Source organism: Salmo salar, chromosome 08 (genome assembly GCF_965601325.2).
Source record: "Salmo salar chromosome 08, fSalSal1, whole genome shotgun sequence".
Taxonomy (NCBI): domain Eukaryota; kingdom Metazoa; phylum Chordata; class Actinopteri; order Salmoniformes; family Salmonidae; genus Salmo; species Salmo salar.
In genome coordinates, this window is record NC_138298.1 from 10,993,705 (window position 1) to 11,008,471 (window position 14,767).

The following is a 14,767-nucleotide window of genomic DNA, read 5'->3' on the forward strand; positions in this document are numbered from 1 at the left end:
CGCTTTTTTACGAGAAAAATGGCATAAAAATGGATTTTAAACAGCGGTTGACATGCTTCGAAGTACGGTAATGGAATACTTAGAAATGTTTTGTCACGAATTGCGCCATGCTCGTGACCCTTATTTACACTTCGGATAGTGTCTTGAACGCACGAACAAAACGCCGCTATTTGGATATAACGATGGATTATTTTGGACCAAACCAACATTTGTTATTGAAGTAGCAGTCCTGGGAGTGCATTCTGACGAAGAACATCAAAGGTAATCAAACTTTTGTAATAGTAAATCGGAGTTTGGTCAGGGCTAAACTTGGTGGGTGTCTAAATAGCTAGCCGTGATGGCTGGGCTATGTACTCAGAATATTGCAAAATGTGCTTTCACCGAAAATATATTTTAAAATCGGACACCTCGATTGCACAAAGGAGTTCTGTATCTATAATTCTTAAAATAATTGTTATGTTTTTTGTGAACGTTTATCGTGAGTAATTTAGTAAATTCACTGGAGGTTTGCGGGGGGTATGCTAGTTCTGAACGTCACATGCTAATGTAAAAAGCTGGTTTTCGATATAAATATGAACTTGATTGAACAAAACATGCATGTATTGTATAACATAATGTCCTAGGTGTGTCATCTGATGAAGATCATCAAAGGTTAGTGCTGCATTTAGCTGTCTTCTGGGTTTTTGTGACATTATATGCTAGCTTGAAAAATGGGTGTCTGATTATTTCTGTCTGGGTACTCTGCTGACATAATCTAATGTTTTGCTTTCGTTGTAAAGCCTTTTTGAAATCGGACAGTGTGGTTAGATTAACGAGAGTCTTGTCTTTAAAATGGTGTAAAATAGTCATATGTTTGAGAAATTGAAGTAATAGCATTTCTAAGGTATTTGAAAATCGCGCCACGGGATTACACTGGCTGTTGCGTAGGTGGGACGATTTCGTCCCACCTAGCCCAGAGAGGTTAACGTTAGGGATGCTGAGAACAACGTTAGTGAAGCTACCGTGACCCCCGCTGGCACTTCAACATCCACTGTAGCCGGTGGAGGGAGAATATATAGATTCAATGCGAATTGGCTCAAAATGTTCCCTGGCTAGAGTTCGAAAACAACGTCATGTTCTGCAAATATTGTAGAGGGCAGAAACTGGCGGGCAACTCCTCCTTCGTGTCAGGAAACCCGCATCTGAAAAGAGATAACATCTCGCGGTGGCATCCAGTGCAGAGATCTGTACCTGTTGAGACAGGAGAAACCATCAGGCACGGTGTCAGCAGCCTTGAGGAGGCAGGTGCTGCTGTCTGAGGAGGAGAAGAGGAGGCAGCTGAAAATAAAGATAAACATCGCATACTTCATTGCGGAAGAAGAACCTTTCGTCAAATTTGGGCCGCTTATCAGACTCCACCAAAAAAACGTAGTTGAAATTAATCCCACATACGACAATGATGTAAGATGTGAGGAGATGATCGGTCAAATTGCTGACATTAGGAGAGAGAGCCTGTCAGCGAAGCTGAAAGCCGCATAGTATCTTGCCGTTCTAATAGACGGAGACACTGATATATCTAACACCGAATGCGAGATTGTCTACGTATGCTTGTTGGAGGATGGGAAGCCAGTCAATCTCCTGGTCGGACAACAGACCCTTGAACTCTCATGCCATTGGTAAGTTGTTCGTCTTTATAGGCTTTATTCTTGTGTAAAGTTGAATCATTATTCATAATGGAGATAATTTAGTTTGTCAGAAGTACTTTTGTATAATTGTTTTTTTGTGTTGTCATTCAAGGTGTTTTGGATGCCACCAAGGCCACATTTCGTGCTGTTTGCCCAGAGGAGGATGGAGAGTCATGGATGAAGTAGTGCATCTCCTTCGGGGCAGATGGTGCCTCCGTGAACATGGGCTACCGTGGGGGAGTGATTGCCCACCTGCAGAGAGAGGCAGGGGGGCATATTATCCCAATCCACTGTATGTCACATAGAGAATGTATTTGTTACAAACCTATGATTTAGTTTTATTTGCTTGCAGAGAATGTTGAACAATACTGTGTGTGTGTGCGATAAGTGCTGGAATGGTAAATACCACTGAATTATTGTTTTCTGTTGGCACAAGAGACGGGGGGAAGGAGACGGTGAATTGTTAGGAAGATTCTGTTCTGACTTTCACAGACTAGAGCTGGCAATATTGACCATTCAGAAGAAAGAGCCAAAGGTGTCTGTCATGTACGATCTTCTGAATCTGATATGGAAGACGTATCACTTCAGCGGAAATTCCTAACGGGAGCTCTATGTTCTCAGGCAAGAGCTCGGTGTGGATATTTGCACACCGTCTAGCGTCAAGGGAACTCACTGGATCCCCCATGTCCACAGAGCCCTCAAAGTGTTCCTACGGCATGGACAAGACAAGGACCTTGCAACTGACGAAGGCCAGTACTCCGTTGTTCTGCAGTACATGGAGTACTTGGCCGTAGCATCGACAACAGCGGAAGTTCAAGGGCAGGCAAAGAAGGTCAGTTTTACACAGGAAATGTAATACCACACAAGTTTTAAAAAATAGGTTCAAGACTCAAATTAACTTTCAGAATCAAGTCATTTACAGGTGACAGTTTATTTACTCACTACTTAACAGATAAAGCGGGATATGGAGAATGCACACTTTTGTGTATTCTGCTATTTTCTTTCAGACATGTTTGAGGAGCTATCCTCACTTAGCGTCACCCTGCAAAGGAATGACCTGATCCTCCCCCAAGCCACACCAGAGTTGAGGAAGACCATGACCAGACTGGAAGCACTAAAGCTTAGGGCAAAGGCAGGAGGCATGCTGGAGAAGATCCAGACCATGCTTGCTCAGCAGCAGGGTGATTCCAGGTGTGTTAGGATGAGAGCTTGTTAGGATGTAAGAGAAATCGATGATTAAAATCGATGATTAAGACAGATTCTCAGTGTGAGAATCAATGTATTCGTTGCCCAATAGAACAATTTGAGGATAAGGAGCGAAATGCAGTGGAGAAGTCTTAAATTTATTTTTTATGGGAGACAGGCAAATTTCATTGTGTGTTGGTGTGTGTGTGTGTCTCTCTGTGTGTGTGTGTGCGTGCGTTATTTCTGTTAAAGGGAATAACACTGAAGGGGAATCTGAAAGGCTTCACGGACCTCACCAATCCCCAGCTGAAGCAGCACATGGAGGCGGCCATCAACATCGGCGTGGATGATCTCAAAGCCAGGTTTGGTGGTTTGCTGAAAGATGAGGTGTCCAGACCCCAGTGGTCTTTCAGAGTGCTAAACCCTGACACATGGCCAGAAGACCAGGCCAGCCTTCTCACCTTTGGCGATGATGGTGTGGCATACCTAATGAGGCATTTCAAGGAGCCTCTAGAGAGGTAACAATTTATTTGACACTGCATTGCCATATGAGACAATGTTATGTTTGCATATCTGCAAACTCACTTGCTCTGTTCAATCCTGCAGATCGGGGTGCAACATGGCTGCAATCCAGGATGAGTGGCAGGGGCTGAAAATCCTGGTCAGCCACAATTTCAAGGATAAGTCCTACAGTGGCCTGTGGGAGACCATGTTGACAAAGGACCCCTACAGGCACGAATACAAGGTAGATGTCAAGGGGTGAGTGTAGCTGGTGCATGGAAGTCAGGCGCAGGAGAGCAGAGATGAGTGGATAAAGCACTTTACTTAGGCAATCATCTGAACAGAACGCAACCGCGTCACAAAAACAAATGCCCAAAGAACAAGTAAGGCAGCACAAAGGACAAAACCCAAGTACAAAGTACCGGCTGCCACAAAGCACGGGTAATAAAACAAAACCCGGCGCTAACCAGCCGGAAGCGTGCCAACCTCGACAATAAACAATTTCACACACAGATATGGGGGGAACAGAGAGTTAAATACACAACAAGTAATGAGGGAAATGTAAACCAGGTGTGTGGGAAAACAAGACAAAACAAATGGAAAATGAAAGGTGGATCAGCGATGGCTAGAAGACCAGTGACATCGACCGCCGAACGCCGCTCGAACGAGGAGAGAAACCGACTTCGACGGAAGTCGTGACAGTACACCCCCCCTTGACGCCCGGCTCCAGCAGCGCGCCGACACCGGCCTCAGGGACGACCCAGAGGGCGAGGTTCAGGGAGATCCGGACGGAGACGGTGGAACTCCCGCAGCATTGAAGGGTCCAACACGTCCTCCACCGGGACCCAGCATCTCTCCTCAGGACCGTACCCCTCCCAGTCCACGAGGTACTGAAGGCCCCTCGCCCGACGCCTCGAATCCAGTATGGCGCGAACGGATAACGCCGAGACCCCCTCGATGTCCAGAGGGGGCGGAGGAACCTCCTGCACCTCAGACTCCTGGAGCGGGCCAGCCACCACCGGCCTGAGGAGAGACACATGGAACGAGGGGTTAATACGGTAATCAGGGGGAAGCTGTAACCTGTAACTCACCTCGTTCAGTCTCCTCAGGACTTTAAATGGCCCCACAAACCGCGGTCCCAGCTTCCGGCAGGGCAGGCGGAGGGGCAGGTTTCGGGTCGAGAGCCAGACCCGGTCGCACCGGGGCCTCACTGCAGTGATGGTCTCCGCTGGCTTTCTGGCGCAGCACGATCCGCTGGAGGTGAACATCGGCGGCGTCCCATGTCTCCTCCGGGCGCCTGAACCAGTCGTCCACCGCAGGAGCCTCAGTCTGACTCTGATGCTACGGCGCCAGAACCGGCTGATACCCCAGTACGCACTGGAAGGGGGAGAGGTTAGTGGAGGAGTGGCGAAGCGAGTTCTGAGCCATCTCGGCCCAGAGCACAAACGCCGCCCACTCCCCCGGCCAGTCCTGGCAATAAGACCGCAGAAACCTACCCACATCCTGGTTCACTCTCTCCTCCTGCCCATTACTCTCGGGGTGAAAATCCGAGGTAAGTCTTATCGAGACCCCCAGATGTGCCATGAACGCCCTCCAGACCCTCGAAGTGAACTGGGAACCCCGATCAGACACTATATCCTCAGGCACCCCGTAGTGCCGGAAGACGTGCGTAAACAGGGCCTCCGCAGTCTGTAGGGCCGTAGGGAGACCGGGCAGAGGAAGGAGACGGCAGGACTTATAGGAACGATCCACAACAACTAGGATCGTGGTGTTTCCCTGTGATGGGGGGAGATCTGTAAGGAAATCGATCGACAAGTGCGACCATGGCTGTTGTGGAACGGGTAAGGGGTGTAGCTTACCTCTGGGCAGGTGCCTAGGAGCCTTACACTGGGCGCACACTGAGCAGGAGCAAACATAAACCCTCACGTCCTTAGCCAAAGTGGGCGACCAGTGCTTCCCACTCAGACAGCGCGCCGTCTGACCGATGCCTGGATGACCAGAGGAGGATGATGTGTGGGCTCAATAGATCAGCCGGTCACGGACAGCAGACGGAACGTACAGTCGCCCAGTGGGACACTGGAGGGGAGCGGGTTCTGCACGTAGCGCCTGCTCAATTTCCGCGTCCTGCTCCCACACTACCGGCGCCACCAGGCAGGAGGCCGGGAGTATGGGGGTGGGATCCATGGGCCGCTCCTCTGTGTCATACAGCCGGGACAGTGGATCTGCCTTCACGTTCTGGGAACCTGGTCTGTAAGAAAGGGTGAAAATAGAACGGGTGAAAAACATGGCCCGCCTTGCCTGGCGAGGGTTCAGTCTTCTCGCTGCCTGGATGTACTCCAGATTGCGATGGTCAGTCCAGATGAGAAAAGGGTGTTTAGCCCCCTCAAGCCAATGCCTCCATGCCTTCAAGGCCTTGATGACAGCCAACAGCTCCCGGTCCCCAACGTCATAGTTTCGCTCCGCCGAGCTGAGCTTTCTCGAGAAGGCACAGGGGCGGAGCTTCGGTGGCGTACCCGAGCGCTGAGAGAGCATGGCTCCTATCCCAGCCTCGGATGCGTCCACCTCCACTATGAATGCCAAAGAGGGATCCGGATGGGCCAGCACGGGAGCTGAGGTAAACAGAGCCCTCAGGTGACCAAAAGCCCTGTCCGCCTCAGCCGACCACTGCAAACGTACCGGTCCCCCCTTCAGCAGTTAGGTAAAGGGAACCACTACTTGACCAAAACCCCGGATAAACCTCTGGTAGTAATTGGCAAACCCTAGAAACCGCTGCACCTCCTTTACCGTGGTGGGAGTCGGCCAATTACGCACGGCTGAAATGCGGTCACTCTCCATCTCCACCCCTGAGGTGGAAATGCGGTACCCTAGGAAGGAAACGTACTGTTGGAAGAACAGTCATTTCTCAGCCTTGACGTACAGGTCATGCTCCAACAGTCGACCAAGTACACTGCGCACCAGGGACACATGCTCGGCGCGTGCAGCGGAGTATATCAAAATGTCATCAATATACACCACTACACCCTGCCCGTGCAGGTCCCTGAAAATCTTGTCTACAAAGGCTTGGAAGACTGATGGAGCATTCATCAACCCGTACGGCATGACGAAGTACTCATAATGCCCTGAGGTCGTACTGAACGCCGTCTTCCACTATTCTCCCTCCAGGATACGCACCAGGATACGCACCAGGTTGTAAGTGCTCCTGAGATCTAGTTTGGTGAAGAAGCGCACCCTGTGCATTGATTCAATCGCAGTGGTGATAAGAGGTAGCGGGTAACTGTACCTCACAGTGATCTGATTTAGGCCTCGATAGCCAATACACGGGCGCAGACCTCCCTCCTTCACAAAAAATAAACTCGAGGAGGCGGGTGAAGTGGAGGACCGAATGTACCCCTGACACAGGGATTCGGAGACATATGTTTCCACAACCTGCCCCTCCCTGTCTCCGCCTGTGACAGGGGATACACGTGACTCCTGGGAAGTGCGGCGCCTACCAGGAGATTTATCGCACAATCCCCCCCGTCGATGGGGTGGTAATTGAGTCGCCTTCTTTTGGAGAAGGCGAGAGCCAAATCGGCATATTCGGGGGTAATGCGAACGATGGAGACCTGGTCTGGACTTTCCACCGTAGTAGCACCAATGGAAACCCCTAAACACCTCCCCGAGCACTCTCACGACCACCATGTGAGAGGCCTCCGTTGCCATGAAACAGTGGGGTCATGACAAGTTAACCAGGGTATGCCTAGCACCACAGGAAATGCAGGAGAGTCAATGTGGAAGAGACTGATTCTCTCCGTGTGACCCCCCCCCCCCCCCCCCCCCCTGCTTCACCATCCCCAGAGGAGCAGTGGCCTCGCTAATCAACCCTGACCCTAATGGTCGACTGTCTAAGGCGTGAACTGGGAAGGGCATAGCCACTGGAACGATGGGGATCCCTAAACTATGGGCGAATGATCTGTCTATAAAATTCCCAGCAGCGCCTGAATCGATGAGCGCCTTATGCTGGGAATGCGGGGAAAACTCAGGAAAAGTAACAAACAAAAATGTGTGCAACAGAGGGCTCTGGGTGAGAATGGCACCTTCTCACCTGGGGTGACGCCAGAGTGCCCTGCCTGCTGCCTCGACTCCCAGAGGGACCAACCCGGCACCGACCGACAGTGTGACCTCTGCGGCCACAGATGGTGCATGAGACGGATCCTCCTCCGGTCTCCCTGAGTGCAGCACCTCCCAGCTCCATGGGCATCGGAGCGGTGGTGCTGGGGGATGGAACCGACAGACCCCACTCTGGACGTCCGCGGGTAGCCAGCAGGTTATCCAGCTGAATGGACAGGTCCACCAGCTGTTCGAACGTGAGGGTGGTGTCCCTGCAGGCCAACTCTCGACGGACGTCCTCGAGCAAACTGCAGCGATCATGCTCGATCAGGGTCCTCATGTTCCATCCCGCGCCGGCGGCCAGGGTCCGAAAGTCCATCAAATTCCTGGGCGCTCCTCGTCCCCTGCCTCAGATGGAAGAGGCGTTCACCCGCCGGTCTACCCTCGGGCGGTGGTCGAAGACTGCCCGTAAGCGGCGGGTGAAATCCTCGAAATGGTCCAACGCCGCATCTCCTTCTCCCCACACGGCGTTGGCCCACTCCAGGGCTTTCCCCGAGAGGCACGAGACGAGGGCGGACACCTTCTCATGGCCCGAAGGAGCCGGGTGGACGGTTGCCAGGTAGAGATCCAGCTGCAACAGGAAACCCTGGCAGTGCAGAGCCGTCCCGTCGTACTCCCGGGGAAGGTCGAGACGAATCCCACTGGGACCGGGTAAAGGTGGGGCGAGTAGTGGAGACCCTGGTTGTGCTGGTGGAGGTGCCCGAGGAACTCCCTGTCTCTCCCAGTGGTCCATGGTTTGGACAACACGGTCCATGGCGGCGGCGAGATGGTGGAGCATTGCCGCGTGCTCCCGGACGCGGTCCTCGACCCCTATACCTGGGGCACCTGCTCCTGCTGACTCCATATTGTGGGTGTGAAATTCTGTCAAGGGGTGAGTGTCGCTGATGCATGGATGTCAGGCGCAATAGAGCAGAGATGAGTGGACAAAGCACTTTACTTAGGCAATCATCTGAACAGAACGCAACCGCGTCACCAAAACAAATGCCCAAAGAACAAGTAAGGCAGCACAAAGGACAAAACCCAAGTACAAAGTACCGGCTGCCACAAAGCACGGGTAATAAAACAAAATCTGGCGCTAACCAGCCGGAAGCGTGCCAACCTCGACAATAAACAATTTCACACACAGACATGGGGGGGAACAGAGGGTTAAATACACAACAAGTAATGAGGGAAATGTAAACAAGACAAAACAAATGAAAGGTGGATCGGCGATGGCTAGAAGACCGGTGACGTCGCCCGGTTTAGATAAACTCTTACCATTAACTTAAATGAAATTAAAGATATAACCTTTTCCCTAGAACATGCTGGACTTGTGTGCAGCTTATGCTGGTGCCTCAGATTTCAGCCGCCCAGTGTGAGCTAGGCTTCTCTGCGCAGAACCGGATTAATAATTCGACAAGAAGCTGCCTTGGGGTCTCCACCACCGAAGACCTGATGAGGATCAGTCTGGAGGGGCCTTCTGTCAAGGAATTCGATCCAACTCCTGCCATGGACCGCTGGCTGACCTCTAAGTGTGCCAGACGGCCAACATACAAAAGCAGCTGGACAACTGATATCCTTTGAGTCTAGTAGGCAGGGGTCAACGGGTGATTTTGGTAGTATGTGCTGTTCCACAGATGTGTGTCCCTTAGTACACGCACTCACACTCAAACATGCAGTATAAATATGTATGTAATAAATTGTTTGTTAATAAACTCTGTATTGCATTTTTCACTGTGCTCCTAAATTTCTTTGTGTGCTCCTACATTTTTTCATTTAGGAGCGCATGTACTCCTTGGGAAAAAAGTTAGCGTAGAGCCCTGAAGTTAGGACATGTTATGTCATGCTACAGTTGAAGTCGGAAGTTTACATACACTTAGGTTGGAGTCTTTAAAACTAGTTTGTCAACTACTCCACAAATTTCTTCTTAACAAACTATAGTTTTGGCAAGTCGGTTAGGACATCTACTTTGTGCATGACACAAGTAATTTTTCCAACAATTGTTTACAGACAGATTATTTCACTTATAACTCACTGTGTCACAATTCCAGTGGGTCAGAAGTTTACATACACTAAGTTGACTGCGCCTTTATATAGCTTGGAAAATTCGAGAAAATTATGTCATGGCTTTAGAAGCTTCTGATAGGCTAATTGACATCAATTGGAGGTGTACCTTTGGACGTATTTCCAGGCCTACCTTCAAACTCAGTGCCTCTTTGCTTGACATCATGGGAAAATCAAAAGAAATCCGCCAAGTCTGGTTCATCCTTGGGAGCAATTTCCAAATGCCTGAAGATACCATATTCATCTGTACAAACAATAGTACGCAAGTATAAACACCATGGGACCACACAGCCATCATACCGTTCAGGAAGGAGATGCGTTCTGTCTCCTAGAGATGAACACACTTTGGTGCGAAAAGTGCAAATCAATCCCAGAACAACAACAAAGGACCTTGTGAAGATGCTGGCGGAAACAGGTACAAAATTATATATTCTCATTAAAACGAGTCCTATATCGACGCAACCTGAAAGGCCACTCAGCAAGGAAGAAGCTACTGCTCCAAAACCGCCATAAGAAAGCCAGACTACGGTTTGCAACTGCACATGGGGGCAAAGATCGTACTTTTTGGAGAAATGTCCTCTGGTCTGATGAAACAAAAATATAACTTTTTGGCCATAATGACCATCGTTGTGTTTGGAGGGAAAAGGGGGAGGCTTGCAAGTTGAAGAACACCATCCCAACCGTGAAGCACGGGGGTGGCACCATCAAGTTGTGGGGGTGCTTTGCTACAGGAGGGACTGGTGCACTTCACAAAATAGATGACATCATGAGGAAGAACAATTATGTGGATATATTGAAGCAACATCTCAAGACATCAGTCAGGAAGTTAAAGCTTGGTCGCAAATGGGTCTTCCAAATGGACAATGACCCCAAGCATACTTCCAAAGTTGTGGCAAAATGGCATAAGGACAACAAAGTCAAGGTATTGGAGTGGCCATCACAAAGCCCTGACCTCAATCGCATAGAAAATTTGTGGGCAGAACTGAAAAAGCGTGTGCGATCAAGGAGGCCTACAAACCTGACTCAATTACATCAGCTCTGTCAGGAGGAATGGGCCAAAATTCACCCAACTTATTGTGGGAAGCTTGTGGAAGGCTACCTGAAACGTTTGACCCAAGTTAAACAATTTAAAGGCAATGCTACAAAATAGTAATTGGGGCACCTGACCCATTGGGAATGTGATGAAAGAAATAAAAGCTGAAATAAATCATTCTCTCTACTATTATTCTGACATTTCACATTCTTAAAATAAAGTGGTGATCCTAACTGACCTAAGACAGGGCATTTTTTACGATGATTAAATATCAGGAATTGTGAAAAACGAAGTTTAAATGTATTTGGCTAAGGTGTATGTAAACTTCCGACTTCAACTGTATGTTCTGACATTGGCAAAAAAAATTCTATCCATCTCCACCATTTAGCTCAGCAGCCACCAGCACTAATGCCTGTCATGATCTTGTTGACAATAAATCACTGCAGCAAAGCAACAGTCCATGACCTGATAGTAATGGCAGGTCACCTAGAACCACATCAACACCTCTCTATGGTAGGCCTACTGAGACATTACTCGCTCTCACGCTTTCGCCCTCACTCACGCAGTTGTAGGCACACATGCAATATCAACAGTGACGGAGAGTAAATGGCTGACCGATATCTGACTAATGACCAACTAGTGTCAGGGGTTAGGGTTAAGGGGGTGAGATTGTCATTATTGAGTCAGAGGTCAAAGGTGAGACTGAAAGGGGATGGAAGGTTAGAGTCTAACCAAACCTACTGATGAAACTGTTGGATAGGAAAAAACTGGAGTGTGCGTTTGTGCATGTGGGATAGAAGGGGAAACTTTCCAGAGGGCCTTATTGTGTGATCATTCTTTTTAGAGATAAGATTCAAGTATAACCCCACAGGGGTTTAACTGACCCAGATTTTGTGCTCAGTGCTTTTTGGTCCAGGAGTAGGTCAGGGACTCTGGCCCTTATAATTTAATCTTATCTACCCAATGTGACAATTCAATATTGATGTTTATTAATCCACAGTTTCTCACTGGAACATCGCCACCATGAATTACGTGCTATAGTGTTGTTTTAACATTGACTTCTGAGTAATTGCTACGACACTGACTTGGGTCCAGTCCTCAATATAAACTTAACTGTTTTTCTAAGAGGAAGCTACTCTTTTCTTAAACTTCCATCTTCAGGCTGAGCAGATATCATTTGTCTTTATTTCTCATACGGACTAGTGGTGTTGAGTCTATTTGCAGTAGTGATAGGCCTCCTTTGGCTTTCAGCCTGGTTGGAGCTTCAAGCCATTTCCCACGATCCTGTTTTCTCACAGTTCATAGATAAGGGGACCTTTGTCAATAAAAATAAAATATATAAATATTTTTCTTTTGTATATACCTTGTGTTTTTCATAAACCTTTTGGCTATTTTACTTCCCAAATCCCCTGTGAAATAAGACAAATGAGAAAACAACCATTCTTAAAAAGGGAATTGTTTGAAACTGCACTTGGAGAAATCTATTAAATTCAATGTAACATCCCAGTTGGGACTGCTACACTGTAGCCCCAAGGAGGAAGTAAACCTGAACAACTTCATTTATTAAACATTAACAATCTCAGGGTTGGGCAGGTTACTTTCTAAATGTAATCCATTACAGTTACTAGTTACCTGTCCAAAATTGTAATCAATCACTTAACCTTTGGATTACCTGAAATTCTGTAACATAATTTGATTACTTTCTGTTGCTTTTGTATTGCTTTAAGAGGCATTAGAAGAAGACAAAAAGGATCCATTAAACATATTTGGTGTGTCATCATAGTGGTCTCTGACTTATGGTGAGACTCACTCAGGTGGATCAAACTTAAACTTGCACCTTTTTTCAATTCTAAATTGAATGTCATTGAGAAAACAGAAAAGTGTCAAACAATTTTTTTCGCAAACCTTTTTGAATTCAAAAGTAATCCAAGCAATAATCATGTAGTGTGTCCCAATTGGCACCATACAATACAATACTACATGGGGATTTTGGGAATGCTACTGGAATTTTATAACCTTAGGACGAATCAATGAATGGTGTTGATGTGTTGTAGGAGATGTGGATGACTCCGTGGCTAAGCAGGCCTACCAGGCTCTGTTTGTACTCTTTTTGTACAAACCCAACGACCAGAGGTACTGGAACTTCTCCAATGACGTCATCCGCAGATCCAGAGAGGACTTTGGCTATGCCTACGCACCCAACGAAAAGGTGTGCTATAAAACACACACACACACCTGCCGATTGACCCTGTCCGGAGTGCCAGATGGGGTGGCCTTTGTACCTTTGGGACTATTCCATTGGTTCCATTGTGCCAGGCAAGCTCAATTAAGCACAGCTAAAAGATTTGACCGATTTCCAAATACTATTTAGAACCCGGGCCAGGTACTTAGCTACTATGTTTAACTGTATATATACTGTACACTCTTAGAAAAAATGGTGCAATCTAGAACCTAAAAGAGTGCTTCGGCTGTTCCTGTAGGTGAACCCTTTGAAGAACCTTTTTTGGTTCCATGTAGAACCCTTTCTACAGAGCGTTCTACCTGGAACCCGAAAGGGTTCTACCTGGAAACAAAATGGGTTCTCCTATTGGGACAGCGAAGAATCCTTTTGGAACCCTTTTTTATAAGAGTGTATATACAGTATATGTAACTCTCTGTTTCTTAACTGTTTGTCCAATGGCAGGTGTCGGTCCTGGCAGCCATAGCCCATGACTCTGTATGGCTGTACGCTCAGGCTCTGAATGAAACCCTGGCGGAACACGGAGACCCATACGATGGGTTCACCATAACTCGCAAGATGTGGAACCGAACCTTCACAGGTCAGCCATTTTGTATTATTCATTTCACCTGTATGTTATCTTGATTACTATGGCAAGTTAAGATCATGCCAGCAACTACATCCATAGACCATTTTTAAAAGGAAAATCACTTGTAAACTTCAACTTCCTGGCCCTCCTTCCTGTAACTGACATCCTTGAAATGCGCTGCGTTCAACACACAGCCTGTAATGTGCCAGAAATGTTAAGTAACCATAGATGGTCATGGTATCTTCTCCCCTGGTAGGTTATCGCCAATTACTTTGGTACAAATAAGTCTTATGAGCCAGTTGAGGGGGTCCAAGCCTACTGGCCAGGAGGGAGGAAGACTCCACCGAAGGACACACCCCCACTTAGTCTCTGCAGTACTCAGATGATAATGTTGTGTTGGGTTGATAGCTGACTCTTAACAGACCTGCTTGGGTTAGGTAGATATGACCAAAAATGCAGCTGCTGGTGAAGTTTTGTCCCATGCTTTCTGGTAATACTTTTTGTCAGTCTAATGCAATGATGTATATAAACCCTGGATTGCGGATGATATGAGAGGCTTTGAAGCCATCGGTCGGCCATATTGGCACGCCCCAGTAGGTACAGTCATCCATAGGAATTAATGGAATTCTACAGTATTTTAATTAAATGTTTCAAGGACAAAATGTATTTAAGTATTTTGATGTTGTTGTGGGGACAGTATGATTAGAAATAAAAAAATATATACTTTAAATAAGGAAAATGTGTATATGTTTCTATTTTTATGTTTAGCTCACGTAATATAATTTAAAGGTATGCATTAAAGTGTCTGTAATATAATAAATGTGGCAAAAATGAATGTAGACATTAATAAATGCATTTCTATAGCTTCCAAAAATATTTTTTGCAATGTTGGGGGAGTGCCAAGATGGAGGCAAAGTGGCTTCAACACATCACCTCCTGTTAGCAATCTAGTGTATATATAAATCATTGGTCTCATGATATACATTTATAATTTATTTAGTCATAATTTATTTCTGATCTTTATTCATTCATCAAAATACATTAATTTGATTAGTTAATTTGTTTACTTGATGAAAAACAGCAGGCAGCAGGCATTGTGGTCTGTCCTCTCCAGGCTTGTATGTCCTCATATGTCATATAAGTATTGTCACTTGACAGCACTTGCAGTGTGTTACCACACCAACAGGGGGGGCCAGAGCCCCATATATGCTCTAAAGCTGTGTCTGTTCTGTTGCTGTCTGTCCCACTTCTCTGCTCTCTGATATGCTGTGTATGGACCTGATTGCTCCGGCTACACCATAGGTCACCCAACTCCATCAACCCCGGTGCCGGCACTGTCTCCCCCAAGATTAACACAAGGAGGGAGGGAGAAAGAGAAAGGAGTG

The 14,767-nt window shown here is 47.3% G+C and overlaps 1 protein-coding gene and 1 long non-coding RNA gene across 2 annotated transcripts; both read left to right on the forward strand.

The window, feature by feature from the left end:
• Positions 1-279: 279 nt before the first annotated feature.
• Positions 280-7,152, forward strand: LOC106609988 (uncharacterized). The gene is made up of 4 exons (XM_082978377.1): positions 280-2,496; positions 2,672-2,855; positions 3,102-3,367; positions 3,456-7,152. Exons 3-4 carry the CDS (start codon positions 3,168-3,170, stop codon positions 3,610-3,612), a joined length of 357 nt encoding a protein of 118 aa, XP_082834503.1. The 5' UTR covers positions 280-2,496; positions 2,672-2,855; positions 3,102-3,167; the 3' UTR covers positions 3,613-7,152.
• A 5,263-nt stretch (positions 7,153-12,415) lies between these two features.
• Positions 12,416-14,269, forward strand: LOC145881517 (uncharacterized). Its single transcript, XR_014393058.1, has 3 exons — positions 12,416-12,784; positions 13,259-13,394; positions 13,639-14,269. It is a non-coding gene; the product is annotated as an uncharacterized LOC145881517 (long non-coding RNA).
• The last annotated feature ends 498 nt before the right edge of the window (positions 14,270-14,767 follow it).